This window comes from Babylonia areolata, chromosome 27, assembly GCF_041734735.1.
Source record: "Babylonia areolata isolate BAREFJ2019XMU chromosome 27, ASM4173473v1, whole genome shotgun sequence".
Classification (NCBI taxonomy): domain Eukaryota; kingdom Metazoa; phylum Mollusca; class Gastropoda; order Neogastropoda; family Buccinidae; genus Babylonia; species Babylonia areolata.
This window is the reverse complement of record NC_134902.1, coordinates 8846716-8866700: the sequence shown is the minus strand read 5'-3', so window position 1 is coordinate 8866700 and position 19985 is coordinate 8846716. Positions and strand designations below refer to the sequence as shown.

The 19985-nt window shown below is 39.6% G+C and overlaps 1 protein-coding gene across 1 annotated transcript in view; it reads right to left on the bottom strand.

Moving 5' to 3' along the window:
- The window catches only part of LOC143300955 (uncharacterized), a 28997-nt gene extending 17982 nt beyond the window's left edge, over positions 1-11015 (bottom strand). Inside the window, exons 1-5 of the mRNA XM_076614904.1 lie at positions 10007-11015; positions 8442-8501; positions 5134-5229; positions 4430-4502; positions 601-679 (exon numbers count right to left, since the gene is read on the bottom strand). Of these exons, the coding sequence (XP_076471019.1) occupies positions 601-679; positions 4430-4502; positions 5134-5229; positions 8442-8501; positions 10007-10861 (1163 nt within the window). The 5' untranslated portion in view covers positions 10862-11015. The remainder of the gene's footprint in view (positions 1-600; positions 680-4429; positions 4503-5133; positions 5230-8441; positions 8502-10006) is intronic.
- Positions 11016-19985: the final 8970 nt, after the last annotated feature.

Below are 19985 nucleotides of genomic sequence, written 5' to 3'. Positions count from 1 at the left end.
AGTCCAGAATTTTTTTCTTTGAAATAAAAAAGATTAAGGAAAAGAATTTTTGGTAATCCTGCAACAATCCAAAAACAGCTACAAGAAAATGCTTGTCAATCAAAAAGAGAAAAACATAAATTTTTCATGATCCAGAAATCTGGAAGACTTACACCCCAAATAATAAATTGTGTGGAAAAGCCTTATTTCTTTCCATTTTACAGCAAAATTTGGTACTGATAAAAATATTTCCAGAGAAAAGTTTTACCCATAGACATTTAAACACACACACACAGACACACTGACAACTGAAACAGGGTTGGTACACAGATTCACTTGTTTCATGCACACTGGTAAAAAATTACGTATTATCTCACCCTGCTCAACCCCTTCCTTTCAAAATGTGCAAAACACACTAACAGCTGTAGTAAAAACAGACCTGTGCAGCAATTAAAGAATTTCAAAATTTGTGGATTAATTTGCTCATTCACTAACAAAGAAAACGCACATTCACTTAGTTTTACATTCCTTTTAAGCAGATTTATGACAGACCAAAATCCACATTTTACTGAAAGATCTGGATGCCTATTCCACATTCATTATTCATTCAAAATGACATACCACTGTATGTAGCCATGATGACTCTCCAGGCGGTCATGGTTGTTCCACCAATGTCTGTGGATGTCATCAATTCTGGCTCCTGTGTCAACAGATGATTCAATCATTTTAAAAATAATTTGTCACAGGAATATTATAACATTTTATATCATGGTCATTTACAAGAAGGATAAAGGCAAGTCCACACAATCACATGAACATGTAGGCTTAAACATCAAGCCACCCCCCTCACCCCCATTTCCCCCCAAAACTACAGATTTTGACTTAAGTATAACAAAGCAGGCAAAACCTTCATGGCTCATATGTGACTAACTACAAAAAAAAAAAAAAAAAAAAAAAAAAAAGCTGAAGAAGATAGGGGGACCTGGTAGTGAGGGGAGGCATTTCCAGATCTCTCTCTCTCTCACACACACACACACACACACATACACACACACACACACACACACACACATATATATATATATATATATATATATATATATGTATGTATATATCCGGCCCAACACTTGGCTTATATCACAGATTGACATAAGTTTTACATTTGGGTCAACAGCAAACTGAGAGCTGTATTATCAATGGTTTCACCAGTCAATGGGAAATCATTTACAGCTTAGTCTTTTGTGAAGGACTATGACTCAAACTAGGAAGCAAAATTGCTCTGGCTCTTAGTGCTGCAGCCTTGTGGGCTAGTTGGCCTTTGGGAACCATCACAATGTCGACTGTCCTAAAACCCTCTTGGCTGAGAGAGTGGGGATGTAACTTGGGCAAGACACTCTCCACTATAATCAAATTCTAGCCCAAATAGTTGGAACAGCAGTTGCCTCCTCTGCTGTTCTGATGGTCATAGTCGGACATGACTGACTATCACACACACACACACACATATATATATATGATATTAAATCCAGGCCCAGATGTCTGTATTTTTTTCATAATGTAATGGAGAACACACCAAATAACGGTCTTGGTTAATCTTTTAACCTTTAAAACTGTATTTGTGTTTGGGGTGGGGTGGTGGTTTTAAAAAGCTCTCATTTATGCCCATGTTGGTCCAATGTACCTCCAAAAGGAAGGTTGGTTTACACAGCAAGCAACAACTGTTTCACACTTAAGTGCTCATCAGGATTGCTGCCCGCTCTTGACTGCGAATCAGAGAGAAACCATATATATATATATATATATATATATATATATATATATATATATATATATTATATAACTGTGATATAGATCTATCAAATTTTCAAACATTCCCTGTCTTCATCACGGTTCTGGCTGGGACAAATCAAAATAAAAAAATCCACACGCATGTGCAGTGTTCCACACAAACATCAGTTTTCTTTTAACCCCTTGACTGCAGACACTTTCTGAGGTCAGCTCATTCCATATGCCAAGGAACAAAACAGATGTGTCAGTACTATGTACTATGTATGTATTACCATGGCTTTTCAGTCTTTAATTGTGGGACTTTATGCATGGAATCAAATCGACTGATGCATAATAAGGACTACTTTCACATGGAAGTAAATTGAAAGGAGTAACTTTGTGATTTGTTGTGTATTCATTGAAATTATTACATGCTTTCAATATTTTGTAAAAAGAAACAAACAAAAAACTGACAAGCACTCAACACAGTGACAAACAAAGAAGGAGCTATGAGCCATGTTCTCCTCTTCATTAGAATTACCTTCTGAATCATTGTACAAGTTCTCTTCATCACTGTCCACATTATTAGTAACTTCCTCCAACGTTTATGAAGATTTACGAGTCCAAGACTGTTGTGACATCACCATTTTCAAAAAGATTGGTTTCAATTCTCGGAAGAAATAAGATTTCATGTGAACTGTGAGACTCAGTGAATTGGAAAAGGGAAGAAAATCACTTTTATAAATCTTTCCTGAGCCTTTAAATGTCAGTCAGTGGTTCTCCCTCTTGTAAATTTGGTACAGGTGTTTGATGAAATACCCCCCTTTTTTTGTTGATGGAAATAGGTGCCACAGAATGCTCCAAGAGCTCAATTAATTCAGTGGACAAGAAAGTGAAGAGGTTAAGGTCTGAGGAGGTGCCCTTAATGGAAAGGGATGCTATTACTGAGGCTGTCCAAGGGGCAGATGACTTCAAGTCTGCTTGGTGGCAACACAGACTGCATAGCAACCAAGTATACAGGTGGAATAATAATTGGTTCAAATGGCAGTCTCAGCTGATACAGTTTACTCTGAAGTACAGAGGAGAGACATGAAATGCTTGTATGAGCGCACATGCACATACGCACACTCATATGCACAGACACACAAACACACACACATGTGTGCACACAGAGACAGATCTTTCATAGCATGGATAAAATGCAGTCAAAGGTGTCCTTTAATTCTGGCTTTCTTCTGCTGCCGATTGATATTCTCAGTTTATCAAACTGTTTTGTTGTGATTCTTACATCACCCACTTCTTTTATCTCCATGTGTGCCTACAGAAGTGTATATACATGCATGTCTGTGTGTGTTTGCAGGGAAAACGAAAATGCATAAATATTTCAATATAATACACAATCATGAATGTAAAAGGGATGCTGGTGCAATCACGCTGGAAAACATCATGTGCTGTGAGAAACCCACATCTCAAAAAGTAACTGAACAGTATGCTATTAGCCATTTCTTCTTTTTCTGTGTCGTGAGTGGCTCACATACACCTAAAATGTGTTCGAACCCACCACAGACACACTGGGTTGCTGATAATGACGTGCAGCAGTGCTGTCCACATAGCTACGAACACAGTTAGTGGTGGTGGTAGGAACACCACTAAAGTTGCAAACATATTTAAGAACAAAATGCCTCACGGTAGCAGTCATGAAACTCAATTTTTGTTGCTATGAACATTTTTCTTCTGGGACCATGTTCTTAACTGTTAAGAACCCATCGTGAAACCAGCCTTTGATCACTGGTGAACTCTGCATTTGGAAGTCAATGCCTTACTGATTCTGCCATGTTGTCTCATATACACTTCAAACATAAGCATGATTTAGGAATGCTTCTTTGTGCATGTGTCTTTAACTCACTCCGGATGATGGAATGCTATAGCGTTCCTGACGTAAGGCAGTGTTCTGGATGACAGAACACTATAGCGGTTTCGACAATTAAAATTTTTTTCCACGTTTTCCTCATAGGGTAGCATAACAATCACAGCTACACCGGGCATTGCAAACGTGTCAAGGGTCGAAAGGAAAGTTTCTTCATGACATTCCGAAAAAACACACTCCACAGCAAGCCAGCAAGTTCAGGACCCCACACAACAAGCTAATCTGCATAGGTATCGAAAATGGCATCGCAGGCAATACAAATGGACATTTTTGGAGCAAACTAGCTCACGACAGTGGCTTTTACCGCTGCTGAAGTGATTGAAATGGTTCAAACTGAAGGTCTCGACATCGACGAGGATGATGAAGACGTTGAATAAAGTATCTGCAGTGAAGAAAGCTACCAGCAAGTAGGTACTGATAGTAAATCAGCTTCTGAGAGCAGTGAAGAGAGAGAGGGGGGTGGGCGTTAACACGACATGAGGAAAGGGGGCAGTGGGTCAAGTACAGTGAGTTTCATTCAGTTACTTCGTGTTTTGTATTTTCTGTGATTTTTTTTCCTAACCCTAACCTGGAGGGAAAAGCAAGGGAGAGAATTATTCATCCGGAGTGAATTAAAGAAAAGGAATGAATAGAAAAAAAAAAAGAGAGAAGAAAAACAACAACAACAAGAGACATGATGATAGAAAAATGGGGTCTTCAAATAATTTTCTGATAATCAAGAAGTGAAGCCAGCTGTATTAGTCTGCATGTACTTACCATCTGGTCTGGATGGGATTTGACCCAGATAGAACTGAGCGTTCAGGTTTAAATTGGGGTTGTCCTTCTTGTCCTGCAACACAGTGCATTGAAAACATATATTCAATAAATTGAAAGTTTTGTGCTCTGTCACCTTTAATTAAAACATTTTCCCTGCATCTTTCTTTCTGATTACAGAAACCTGCTCAACTACAATTGCAAACAGATGGCAAGAGAATAAACCTGGAGAAGAACGAACCATCCTGTGCCCAACAATCAGTTTCAAGTTACAAAAAAGCCATCCAGAAATGTTTCACTAATGTTGTCAATTTATATTTTTTTTTAAAGACTAAACAGTTTTTTTTACATGATGATCTAAAAGTATAAAAGCCTGTAGAATGGTTTAACGAAACACTCTTTTGTTACCTCCAAGTATTCCAGGTCAAGCAGTAAGAAGGAAAAGAAAAATCATTTGAATTCTTGCCAGCTAAAAAACTACACATGTATACAGCCAACACAGTGTAAATACTGACATTGTAACAAAGAATATGGTTGGTAAGTATCGTTAAGTTATTTTTTTCTAGCCAAACACTACAAATTGATACAGTGAGATATGTGTATGTTTCCTGAACTAGAAGAAAAAAATCTCAATCCTTATGATATAACAATATTTAAAGTCCAGCAGAACGCTGCACTTCAGAATCAGACTTCTCATTTCAACTCACAGGGTAGCCAGCACGGTACAGCTGTGTGTCGTGATCGCTCCATTGCCGTCTTAAAGGGGTCAGTCGAGGCGACCTTAAGGGATAAGGTCTGACTCGCTGGACAAAAGAATGCACAGTTTACACACACACACAGGGTACACATACACATGCACACACGTAAGAAAGAGTTGATAGATTTTACTGCTTGTCACTTGCAATGGGAAGAGTAAACCTTTGTGGAGTTTGGGGTATAAAAAGTTTTAATTCATAGTCCATCTGATCAATTTCTTTTATTTGCTTAATTTCTTTTCTTGTTCATTACTTTTGTCTGACCTCCACAAAAAGATATATCCAGCACCAGTGTGTGTCCTTGTGGCACCAGCATCCAGATCCTGGAAAACATACTTTCAGGACTGCTCTGCTTATCAGGACATCAGGAAAGAGGCTGTAGGTCCAGAGAAAGTGAACTGGGTGAGAAATTTAGCAGAAGGGAGTTTGTTAAACTATATGATTTTATAATATCTTCTTTATCTTTTATGAAATGTTGTGTCATCTGCCATTTGTTTTACTTTCATAGAAACTGCATCTCTACCTGAAGAAGTTACATCTTGTTACACATCAAAGACGAAAAAAAGTGATGAAAATAGACAACCTTGTCTAATCCCACATAATACGTCTTAGGGCTTGGATATATTCTTCCACTGAGGTTAAAAGAGCTATCACTGTTATTACTATTATTTATCATTATCATTATTATTGTTATCATATTATTATTTTTATTATTAGTATTAGTAAGAATAGTAGCAGCATCATGTGCAGTAAAATGATTGTGGAAAGATTTATTGCTTCTTTGCATTTTTGTGCCCATTCCAGAGTTGTATTGTCATTATGATTACAGAATGTGTGGAAAGAACTTTTTCCTCTTCATCTTTACACCAAATCTGTTGTCAACAAAGTATTTCCAGAGGAAATGATTCTGTAAAAGGGGTTTTTTTGTTTTGTTTTTTAAATCTTGGTGTGATCTGGTTTTGGGTGCATGTTTTGTTGTGCAGAGGCTGTTTGCCGTGTGTGGTGGTGTCTGTGTGTTCGTGTGCCGGAGTGCGTGTTGCAGGGATGCCTTTTCTGGAGGGCGTCATAGGTGTGTGGGTAGTTTCCAATGTTCAGTTGCATGAGGCATGAGTTTTTCACGTGCTTCTGTGTGTGTGAGTTGGGAGGGGTCGGGAGTGGGGGGGTGGGGGGGCAGGAGGTGGAGGGGAGAATTGATGGGGAGGCGGGAGTGGGGAATGAAATGTAAAGCGCTTTGAGCAGTATTTCTGGAGAAATGCGCTATATAAATGTCCATTATTATTATTATTTTTTATTATCATTATTATTATGACATGCACCCAGACACCTGAAACACAGGGTTATTACAAAGACTTGCATGAGAAATAGCAAAATAATCCACAGTACTGAATCCTGCATTAAAATTCAAATACATAAATATGCAACTGTCCTCAAATCTATACTTACATAATTATGTTAATCAGAATGATAAAGTCAATAGAATTGCTTATGTTAATCAGAATGATAAAGTCAACAGAACTGCTAAGTTTTGATAGTTGATCACCTTGTTGAGAAAACGTCCATTGTATTTGTAATTCTATTCATCCACCAATTTAGTGTTCAAAATCACACTGATGAACACAAATGTTATTCTTCATTTAAGCCGTTCAGTGCCAGGGAATTTTCTACAAAAGTACTTTCCACTTGCCAAGGAATTCTGAACATTCAGGGGTAATAAATGTTAAAAAATTCTAGTACAAAAATCATACAAGATACCAAAGCAAAGTAAACATTTCTGCAATGGAAAATGAATATAGATTCTGAATCTAAGCCTTTTCCCTGTTTATTCTTATTGAGGTTAACTGATAACTATTGAGGCATTTCAAATAGTTTTTGTGAACAAAGAGTCTATCCCCACCTTAAACTGACATCCAAAAACCAAACAAAATACAACTGGAAATAGCATGCTTACAGTCAAATTATACATGTAGAAGATACTTAGCCTAGAAATGAGAGTGTGGAGGAGGGGGCATGGGGGGTGCAGGGTAATGTGTGTGTGTGTCTGTGTGTGTGTGTGTTGGGGCTCCTGTACGTTTATGTGTATTTGATTGTGCTTTCATATCTGTGAAACTGCATGTTTGCTGCATATATGTTATGCATGTGTGTGTGTGTGTGTGTGTGTGTATGTGTTTGTATGAATGCGTGTCTGCATGTTTTACATTTATTTGCTTATTTATCATCATTGTTGTCTTTTTTTTTGTGCACTTAGAGTTGACTTCATCAAGATTTTAAGCCTTATAAATATTATTATTAGAAATAGTAGTAGTATTTTTTATGTATTTATCTATTATTATTTTTTTTTAATATATTATTTATTATTATTTTTTTGTTATCATTTTTTTTCTTGGTTATTTTATCTTTTTTTTCCCTTTTTTTTTCTTTTTCTCAAGGCCTGACTAGGTGTGTTGGGTTACGCTGCTGGTCAGGCATCTGCTTGGCAGATGTACTGAACACAGTGACGTCTCCTTGAGCTACTGATACTGATACTGATACTGTAGAAGAAAATAAAACAGGCTATACATTTATGATAACAATCATAATGTTTGTAAACATGTAAGTGAATAACTGTCCCAACTATGGAAAATGAGGGTTCTGTCAAGATAAAAGTCAATCATGTTATCAGAAACTGAACAGAAGAGAGCAAGAAAGCAAGAGAGAGAGAGAACTGAAAGTGAGACAGAGTGCGAGGGAGACTGAATAGGACTGTATACAAACAACAGCCTGAGACAAAGCGAGACAGACAGATTTAAATTATAGAGGAAGGAGACAGACTGCGAGGGAGACTGAATAGGACTGTATACAAATAACACCGAGACAGACAGATTTAAATTACAGAGGAAGGAGACAGAGTGCGAGGGAGACTGAGTAGGACTGTATACAAATAACAGCCTGAGACAAAGCGAGACAGACAGATTTAAATTACAGAGGAAGGAGACAGAGTGCGAGGGAGACTGAGTAGGACTGTATACAAATAACAGCCTGAGACAAAGCGAGACAGACAGATTTAAATTACAGAGGAAGGAGACAGAGTGCGAGGGAGACTGAGTAGGACTGTATACAAATAACAGCCTGAGACAAAGCGAGACAGACAGATTTAAATTACAGAGGAAGGAGACAGAGTGCGAGGGAGACTGAGTAGGACTGTATACAAATAACAGCCTGAGACAAAGCGAGACAGATTTAAATTATAGAGGAAGGCGGACAAATACTAGTAAAAGACAAACCTGTTCACGAGAGCTGCTCTTTGGGCGCCAAGGTCTCTCTGTTTCTTCCTCACTAGAACTCTGTGTGTGCAACAGTGAGAAGAAACATGTGTAATTTCTATAACTGCTGAGACAGAAAATGAGAGATCTATACCTGGACAGACACACACAGAGAAACAGACAAGACAGACAGAAAAAGAGACACAAAGAAAGAGATACATGCACAAATAGAAAGAGAGCTCAGAGAGAGAGAGAGAGAGAGAGAGAGAGAGAGAGAGAGAGAGAGAGAGAGAGAGAGAGAGAGAATTGTAAGGCAAATTTCTCTGTACTCTGGTTCAGTCAATAAAGTGATTGACTGACTGACTGATGGTTTTTCTCTAAGCACTTTACGATTACAACAGTTCCAGTAAAAATATCATCCATCAAAACATGCAGATTGTTCCAACTAAGTCAGCAAACATGACAAATTATGACAGGATACTGCATCAAAAGTACACACTAAACTGAATATCCATTGTAAATACCCAAAACCCAATGTGAACATCCAAAACAAACTGTACATATTACATCTCAAGCAAAGAAAACACAACATTAGAACAAATTAAGTATTCTGTTTTTTGTTTTTTTTTAATTCACATTTTTTTATGTATAAATTATAAAACATACATAAACTTGATATAAACTAGCAAGACTGCGTTATCTCTGACTTAGTGAGTTACCATGAAACCTGCCATTATATTTAGTTTAAAAGTATCTCCGGTTTTTGTTTTCATTGTAATCATTGTTGAAAAGCTTAATAATTAAATTTTGTTTTATTTCTGACTACCTCATACTATTTTTAACCATAAAATTATGTGTTTCTGCTGTCTGAGTTGTGACTGATGTCTTAAACATTTTTTACTGTTTTTGGAAGTGGGGGTGATTTTCTGCCAATTTTTCAATAATGAAGTGTTTATATCATTATCCCTTGCAATACTTTATTCATATCAGTAACATATCCAAGATTAGAAAAAGTCCCAGAAAAGTGCTACTGCAGCAATTTATTTTGTTGAATACGGTATTCTGAATCTGGAAATGCATAAATGGATATTGTAAAACCTGCCAAAGTAAATCATATAACTATTTTAGTACATAATTCCATTTCACTTCTAAGTGTTTTCAAAATTCAGTTTCTGCACAAAGTTACAATTGAAATCATATGGGATGAAAAAAAAATCTCATTTATTGATCAAATATTTTAGATATATCGACTTATTCACAGGTCAATCAAATGTGACACTTTCTTTTGTTTTGCAAAGAATGTGTCTGCAGATCTTACTGGTTGACAAGATTTATAAACATGTATCCATTAAGTCCATATACTGTAAGTGCTATTCAAGGGTACACACTCTGTCCATCTCAAAGTCTGCACAATGCAAATAAATAAGAATCACAGACATGAACATTTTTTTGACAGTACAAAGCAAGTGGCTTCCCCAAAATCACACAGAAACCAAGATTACAAATCCTATATTCTTTCACGCATCACAATGCAACTCACAGTATGTGCTAAATGTATATTAATAATGTACTATGTGTGTACTTACACCCTGGCAATTCTCCTGTCTGCTTCTCTTGCTGCTTCGACTGAAGATACCACCCATTGCTGTGTTCTTTATCTTGCTGCTAATGAAGCTGCCTATTGCTGTATTCTTTTCTTTGCTGCCTGAACCTGATGCAACGATGCTTTTTCCGTTCTTGTCTTCTTGAAAGTCTTCTGGTTCCTTGCTTTCAGTATCTAAATCTGATTTTTCAAAGTCACTGTCAGTGTTGAAATCTTCTTCTTTGTATTCCACATATGCTTGTGTATCCTCTACTGAGTCAACATCATGCTCTTGTGTTTCTGACTCATTTTCAGTTTGAAGTTCATCAGTGCCATCACCATCATCTACTTGCAATTTGTCCGTTGATACTTGTGGCTCCTTTTTTTCACCAATACTAGTTATTGGTGAAAGCTTTCCTTTCCCATCAGCTTTATTTCCTGGATCTGATGTATCCGACTCTAATCGGTTGCTGTCACTGTTCTCTGCTACACTGAAATCTAAATCTGAGACTGAGTCATCAACATCATTAAACTCTGGTACGGGAGTGTTTTCTTTAACCAGTTCTGGTTTTGACAAACTGACACCCACAGTCCTTTCTGAATTATTTTTCGGAATCTCGCTCTCCGCAAAACTCTTAGTCTTAGATTCACACTGGTTGTTGTTATTTGCTCTTTTTACACCCTCAGTTGCCGATACCTTGATAAAATATTTGTCGATCGTTGGAACAGAAAAACAAGAATTACTTCCACGCTTGCTAGTTTCGGTTTTGATCGAAGCGCCACACTTGCTCGAACTGTTTTTCTGTGATGGCGATTTTTTTCCACGATCTAAACTTCTAGTCCCAACGTTTATAGACATCTTAAATCACAAAAGAAGTGATATTCCGTGTCCAAAAAACGTAGTTCCCCCCCTAATTGCTTCATTTGTACGAGAGCAACAACGAAATTTGCATTTCCTGAGAGCAGAGCTGTGGCGCAATGTCGTCAATGATCACAAAGCATTTTGCGATATGAACTGACCCTGAATAATACAGTATAAGGATAATTGCGATCATCTAATTGTACTTGTTTGTTAAATCAAATCAAGCAAATAAATTTAATGAATTAAATGTTTAACGTGTTTGATTTAATTAATGTGATATATTAGTGAAATTTTGACAGTTCCTGAACATCATTTTGTATTGCACAATATCTATTTCAGTTAACAGACGCAGATACCATTCCAACAAGGTCTTTATACACAAAACTAATATAACCGAAGATTATAGTACATTAAATACAACCCATGTTCTCGACACCCATAAATATCTTTTTTTCAAAAACTATATCTGCTTTGGTTTTCTTTTTGTCATAATGTGCCATTTGCACACTGCCTATGGTAAAATGTCACCTGCACATCACACAATCTTCAACTTGTTTGAACTCCTGTTTCCCGGCGATTATTCCCCGTGTTCCGACTCGGACGACAGTGGATTTGAAGTGTCAAAGCTGACGTGGTTTGATCTATATACGCTTCTTCACATCTACCGCTGAACTCGCAAAGAATATGTGGGGTCTTTCCTCACCCTCCCACTCCCCACGTTATGAAACACCGGCCGCCGGGCGTTTTGTACGGCGACTGATCTCGGGCCGACAGAACTGAGCCTTTTCCCGGCAGTGTCAGCTGGTCAGTGTATCACCGAGGTATCAACCTTTGCAACATCTCTATCGTGTCAGTCTCGGTGGCAAAAAATAAACTTACTGACACAAGTGTGTTTTTTGGAGGAATTCACTGAATTGCTTGGCCGGCAATGTGCAACAAGGCTACCGACCGGCCCCGCCGCGGGGCAACACCGTGACCGTGCCGGAGCCGTATTGGGCCGTCAGTCAGTGAAATAAAACTTTCACTTTGATGTTCCAACTCAGTAGTCCCAGTACTGTGAAAATGAATGACATGCTTGACATGTTTGGTTTTAGTCAGTCTGTTTCTCAAGCAACTCAAACAAGCGGTCAAGTTTTAGATTGGGTTTACAGGCCTCATGACGTCATCAAGTCTACCGTGGCTTGAGTGACACTGACAGGAGCTTAATTCATCAGAACAAAAATGATCACATTTTTGTAAGTGTGTGATGTTTGTATTGACGCTTCTTTATGTGCACAAAGAGGCCCGTAATTTTCATTCCATGGACAGAGATGCCTTTAGGCAGGCCTTGTATGATAGTGCCGGTATCTCCTACTAGTGTCTGCCGGCTACAAGCTGAACAGTTCTCAGCCGGTTTCCGCGATCCCTGATAGTCACCACCGCCTGTGTCATTCCACGGAGTCAGTTCAGATCGAGAAAACCGAATGCCTACGCTACTTAGGAATACAGTTCGACAGGATGCTGACCTTCAAAATACATACGGAAAACACTGTTTTCAAATGCAGAAAGAGTCTTTCAGTCTCAGTTAAAGGCAATGGCAACCAAAGGTGTCCGGAACAACGCCACCTCTTCCGGCTATATCAATCACTTGTTCTCAGTGTGATCGACTACGGACTTAGGCTAACAACACCGTTTCAAAGCAGCGTCTCAAAAATTAGAAAAGAGTTCAAAAATAACTTGCTATGATCGAGGCTGATCCTTGGAACAACAAAAGACACGTTTACGGAAACCATGCGATACCAGCTTGACCTTCCGTCAGTGCAGGCCAGAAACAAGTTAGAACAGGTTAAGGCCTACTTCAGAGAAGTAGAAAACCCTCAAAACCCACTGCATGATGCAGTCAAGGAACCAAAAGGCAGCCGTCTAGGACGAGGAAGATCATGGATAGGGCAAGCAGAAGACACAATCCAGCAAGTATGCTGACTACAAGACCTGTAAGAAACAAAAAAGAATGGGACGGAGGAAAACCCCGAAAACCTCAATCATCTATTCAACACAGCCATTTCACCCACTCTAGGAAGACATTGTCGGGAATGGCCAGAGGGCAAAACTGATGCAGAAGTGAAGCTACTCATAGAAGAAAACAGTAAAGAAGAGGACATCACCACATACACAGATGGCTCAGTTACCAAAGACCAAACCGGTTGGGGATTTACTGCGAAACAAAATGGACAAAAAACAATTAGCGAAGAGAATGCTGCTTACAAAAATGGAAGTTGAAGCTGTGACACATGCTCTCTAGTGGTTATCATCTATCCATATGCCTGGAAACTAACATGCCATGATTCTAACCGACTCAATGAACCTCATACAGAAAATTGAAAGTGGAATGGGAAGCCCAGAGTGGAATGAGGCAATGCGCAATTTTCAGATTCCAAAACTTACATGGTCATACTGCCCGGAACATGCAGGTGTTAAGGGAAATAAGCGAACTGACAGACTTACTGGTAACGCAAAAACAAGTGGCCTACATCTAGGAAAATCGGAAATCCTCAGAAAAGTCAAAGAATACCAAAAAGAACAGATACAAGACCATCACACTGATCGCCTCAAAGAAATAAAGGAAGAGAGAGGGAGCCGCCGTAAGTCTAGCATGAAAGGTAGAGCACGAGGTTTTGCAAATCAAACGATTATTGGCAACATTTCCAAACCAACATTGCACAAATTTCTTCAAAACGGAACAGTATCTGTGGGCTTTTCCAAATACAACAGACTGAGCAACACGCTAGGCGCCATGTTCCTGGCATCATATATCTTTTCCCACCTCTCTTGTGGCCAATCAGTGGCAGCCTCTGTGTGTGTGTGTGTGTGTGTGTGTGTGTGTGTGTGTGTGTGTGTGTGTGTGTGAGAGAGAGAGAGAGAGAGAGAGAGAGAGAGACGTTGCTGCTATTTGTATGTAGGCATGAGCATCTTTCTTCTGAGAGAGAGACGCTTCAGACGCTTTTTATCGACATTGGCCTAACTACAGCCCTTACGTCAAGGGGGTCAATTCTATGTTGCAGCGTCATATGTATTGGATGAAAGAAAACAAACAACAATAATAAAGGCAAATAACGTCAATAAATCAATTAAAAAACCCCCACCAAATTACTTAATGGTACACTTGTGTATGTGCCAATACACTTACGCACACCATAGTAGAAAAGCAACATACAACAGACTAGAAACGTACAATGTGACCATTAAGTGTATACAACTCTGTGTGTGTGTGTGTGTGTGTGTGTGTGTGTGTCGGGGGTCGTGTACGTTTATATGTATTTGTTTGTGCTTTCATATCTGTGGAACTGCATGTTAGTTGCATATCTGTTATGCATGTGTGTGTGTGTGTGTGTGTGTGTGTGTGTGTGTGTGTGTGTTTAACATTTATTTGCTTATTTCTCATCATTATTGTCTTTTTATTTAATTTTTTAAAATTTATTTATTCATTTATTAATTTCTTTCTTTCTTTCTTCTTCTTCGTTCGTGAGCTGCAACTCCCACGTTCATTCGTATGTACACGAGTGGGCTTTTACGTGTATGACCGTTTTTACCCCGCCATGTTGGCAGCCGTACTCCGTTTTTGGGGGTGTGCATGCTGAGTATGTTCTTGTTTCCATATTCCACCGAACGCTCACATGGATTACAGGATCTCTAACGTGCGTATTTGATCTTCTGCTTGCGGATACACACGAAGAGGGTTCAGGCACTAGCAGGTCTGCACATATGTTGACCTGGGAAATCGGATAAAATCTCCACCCTTTACCCACCAGGCGCCGTTACCGTGATTCGAACCCGGGACCCTCAGATTGAAAGTCCAATGCTTTAACCACTCGGCTATTGCGCCCGTCTATTATTATTATTATTATTATCCTTTTTCCACAATGCCTGACTAAGCACGTTGGGTTATGCTGCTGGTCAGGCATCTTCAGATGTGGTGTAGCGTATATGGATTTGCCCGAACGCAGTGACGCCTCCTTGAGCTACTGATACTGACACTGACAGCAGGCACGCATGCTCCAGTCATCCGCTGCGAGGTGAAGGTCGTCGGTCAGCTCCTTGGTATGACAATATTAAAATGAATTCAAAGAAGCAGCAACGCTGTTCAAAGAGATTTTTATCACTGCTAAGAAACATGTCTCTCGCATTGTCCGGCAAGCGAAATCAGCTTGCTATATCATTCAGAACAGTGGTCGTACGTCAGCCAGAAATTGTTATATATTTGTGCCGCGGGAAAGTTGACTGGTGAAGTAAAATCCTCTCCTCTTCCCACTCTGTACCCAATGTATCAGCAACCTCAAGTCTTTCAGACTATCTTTCAATGAAAGTTGTTGACATTAGACAAGACCTTGATCGTATGAGAACTCAGTGCCGCATCATCTGTCATCAGTTGGAATCAAACCACTACTTCACCACTGACTGTTTTTGACCGGCTGCTTCCATCCTGTGACAGAAGATGAACTTAGAAAAATCATTTTAAGGTCAAAACTGACTATATTCCAACTAAATCCCATTCCTACCTCGTTGTCAATCCGTCGAAAACACTGACACTCTCTTGCCTGATTTGACACAAATAGGCCTAGTAAATGAAAGTCTTCAGTCGGGTTCTTTCCCCGATAGTTATAAAGCCGCAGTTGTAAAACCACCACAAAAGATGATAACGTCCTACAAAATTATCCTACCAGTCTCAGACTTATCATGTATGCCTAAGATCATTGAAAAAGTTGTTCTGAGTCAGTTAATCGAATGTCCAAGCTCACATTCTCTGCTGTCATCAGTCCAACCAATCAGCATTCAGACCCTCAATGAAACAGTACTGAGACTGTATTTCTTAAGGTCACTAACGATATTCTCCAGGCAATAGATTAAGGTCACGTTTATGTTCTCTGTTCGATCAGCGTTTTGAGTCCATAGACCATACCGGCGGCACTGCCATTGCACATCCTTCATCACTACTACTGCCCGAGGCTTTCCCTCCCCGCCCAGCAGCCCCAGAAGGGATCTGTGGGCCGGGTTTGGCACAAACGACGTCTCCGCACGGGGCTACAAACCGCCGCGGCACTGACTGGCAATAGGGGTATCCTTGGGTTTCTGTTTGCCAAACACAAACTGGTCGGTCTGGCAAGCTACACTGATCGTTTTCACCTTTCTTTTCAATGTGTCTAGGTACGGTAAGTGCCTGTGGGCAGAGGCTCGTTCCTGACAACAAATTGATTCCTTAGAGAATGGGATCTTTTTCTCTGTCTTTAGTCTTTGTATCTCCTTTTCAGTGACAGAGGTTGGGCAGGTCTTAGAAAAGTATGGGTCGTCACCTCCACACTTCACACAGAGAGCGGGATACACACACATCTTCGTGCACCGTTGTACCACAGACCCGGCTCCTCTTCCCTGGAACGGTCACGCACATGCCCAAATCTATGGCACTTGAAACACCTGAGCGGTTATAAGACTTACAACGACACTCCGCAGACAGCCTTCTCTGATGGCAGCGATGTCAGACACAGCGTCACTGAGAAAGGTGTCCAAGGCCACATGGTCTTGGTCCTTGTGCACAAACACACGGTGCGCCACGGTCACCCCCAGAGAGGCCATCTCTTCTTGACCTAGTTTGATGACACAGTTATAAGTATTGACCATTTCCTGAAAGTGTGCAACTTGCATCTTTCTGCAGTATAAGCACTCTCATATGCAATATCAGTAATATTTGTCATCAGTTTTGACCACTGACTAACCACTACTTGTCACTGTTGACCACTTAATCGTATGATGAAATATAGACCTTGGGGAACATAGACCTGGTGGATTATAGACCTGGGAAACACAGACCTTCCAGAAGTTTTATGGTGGGAGCGTAGACCCGGGGGAAACAAAGACATGCTCCAACTTGATCTCTTCAATAGAATCATGAGCAAGCAATTTACTCCCACGTGGTTTTACTGTCCCTCCTGCCTGAATCAGACCATTGCATGACTGGCTTGTTGAACTCTGGTATTGAAAATCGCCCGGAATAATGCTGAAAAGAACTCACTTAGCCCACCCCAACTTCCACTGACTCACACTAGTGGACACTGTATCGTTTTGTGGGATTACATTCTACTAGGCTGCGCTCTGAGGGTTCACTCAGTGGTGTTCTCACTGTAGGACCTGACCCCACTGAAGTCTGTGGAACTAGAACTAAAAACTCAAACATGAAATGAATGCACACAATACCAAACGAGGTTGCAACTGGAAAATGAATACAAGGGAAGTAGTCTATTGAGTCTTACAGCTGGAGTCAACCAAAGGGTTATTTCCCTTGAACTGATAACGCAAGCGACGGCTTCTTGATTAATTTATCACGAATGATTTTCCAGGTGGTAAGAATTTCTCCCGTCTTTCGTAATATCTTTTTGTTTATTTCAGTGTACCTTATCGGAATTATTCACTTCTCATTTTCACCCGTGTGCGAAATTCTGGCATATCCATTGGTATTCCCCGCCCTCATTCCAGAAGTCCTTTGTATTTTGTATCAGCATGTAAGACAACTCACAGCTCGGTTCACATGAAAACATCATTGCAAGTTTGATTTTTGGCAGATGCCAGACATCCCCATATGCCGACTATTGATAGGCCTTCTCTTCCCTTTTCACTCCGAGCCCTCAACGTTCAGGGCAGTGGGGTTTCTGTTATGTCCCACAACCCCTCCCCCCCCCACCCCCCCAATCAATCCCCACAACCCAACCACCCGCTTGGGTAACTCTGGTAGTTCCAGAAACGTGCTGGGGCACATTTTTTTGTCATAAAGGAGTGGGGAGTGGGGGGTGGGGGGTGGGGGGTGTGTGTGTGTGGGGGGTGGGGGGGGGGGGGGGGGGGGGGGGGGGTCGGCGGGGAGGAGAAGGGGTGGAGGCGAGGGAGTGGAGAATGCTCATTCCAGACATATCAAAATGACACACACACGCGCGCGCGCGCGCGCATACACACACACACACACCCGCACACACACACACACACACACACACACACACACACACACACCGAGGCTACAGAATACCTGTCAAAAGAATGGAATAGACAATTCATAAAAGAACTTTTCAAAAATGATAACTTAAGTATACATATAATTTCATAACTATTTGTTAGTCTTGTTTCACGTATTTCAACATATATAATTAAAGTATGGTTCCATACTTGTGAAAAAGGAAACATTTTTATTTTCACAAACCTTGCAACCATTGCTTCACAAACAAAATGATTTCGACAAATATGTTCATTAGACTCAGAAAAATAACAACAAGAACAAAACAACAAACACAACAACAACAAACAAATACAGGGAGTTCACAAAATGTCACACATTTTGCAGTACAAACTGAAACGCACAAATATCCTTTAAGTTCGAAAGTGATCAGAGAAATAAACTGTTTTTTCGATAGGTAAAAACAAATAAAACTCCACGCAGGGAAAAAAAAAAGAAGAAAAAAAAAAGGGTGGCGCTGTAGTGTAGCGACGCGCTCTCCCTGGGGAGGGCAGCCCAAATTTCACACAAAGAAATCTGTTGTGATAAAAAGAAATACAAATGCAAATACAAATGTTGGTTTAACATAATACAGTCACTAGAAAACACATATGCTATGCTTGTGCATGATGAAATGCTTACAAAGGACAAAGACCAACCAGCGCAGGTAAACATTAAAAAAAGACACTGAAAAGTATTAAACACCTTCACTATGTTCGTCCGTCAGGTTAGCGCTTCACATCTATCTGACCCAGAAAACAAAACTCACTGCAAATCAGCAACAAACAACATGAAAACAAATGTAGGTATAAAGTTCATTATGTACTAGTCCTTGTGATGGGAAAAAGGACATGTTTGTTACATGGGAAGCCGTTTTCCCCTTAAATTCAGTATACTCCATCTTCAAAAATTGTACACGTTTCAATTTTGTAATTGCTGCTCAGGTTCTTTAGGAAAGCGTTTGTCTACATAAGTTAAGTTTTGTTAACCCGGCAATACAATGAAAGGTACCAGTAAAATAATCTAGTATTTTGTCACGGTCTATTTGTGAGTGTTCTTTCTGTCTTCCCCCCAAAGTATTAATTCGATAATGAGTTTGAGCATATGAAACATGACATTTCATCTCAAAATATATGTTCATCCCCCCTTTCCACCCCCACCTCCACAAGGAGTGTGTAAAGTAGCAATGCCATAACTGGTGATCAGTGCTGTCTCTTTAAGTCTTCTCTTCACACGACAAAAATGGTCACTGTTTGTCATTTTCCTTCTTTTTACCTTGTTATTTGTTGAAAGCATTCTGTCACAGATTTTAAGTTGAGACTGTTTCAATTTTATTCCTTTGATAATTGTCATCACTTTCAGTATTCAGGGTTCCAATTAAAAAAAAGCTTTTATATCAAGTATTTCTGTATTTCACACTGCGTATGAGCCTGTGACCCCTGCAGACTTAACGAGCATAATCAAAACCGAAACAAGAACAGGAACAGATAATCTTCGCCCTCTCTTAATCAGTTGAACAGCATCATGATGAAGACACAAATTAGGCGATGAAAATAAGACATTGTCATACCTTAGTTATTCATCTCTCTCTCTCTCTCTCTCTCTCTCTCTCTCGATATATAGGTATAGATATATACTTAGCTATTGATATATATATGTATGTGGTTCATTACGTTAATGCATCTTGATTTTCTTGAATATTCCTCACACTCAAAAGCTAGAAGAAGAAAGACAGATTAAATTGAATATTTGCATATTGTTAACATTGTATTTAGTATAACCTGTACTTTTGGCTCACGTGTCCGTTTACAAAGAACGTGAGTCTGTAATAACACGGTGTGTGTGTGTGTGTGTGTGTGTGTGTGTGTGTGTGTGTGTGTGTGTGTGTGTTGCAAACTTTAACATTTATTTTCTCCGGAGAAACCTAGTTTGTTGACACTAAATTTGACTGAAATCATGAAATAAATAACCTCTCTTCCGTGTATCATAATTAAGACAACGCTCTTCTGTGAAGGACGCAAAATATAAAGAAGTCAAAAACGTTTCCAAGTCAGGTTTAGTGAATAATACTGCATGTTTATTTCTTATTTACACAATTTTTGTTTGATATAT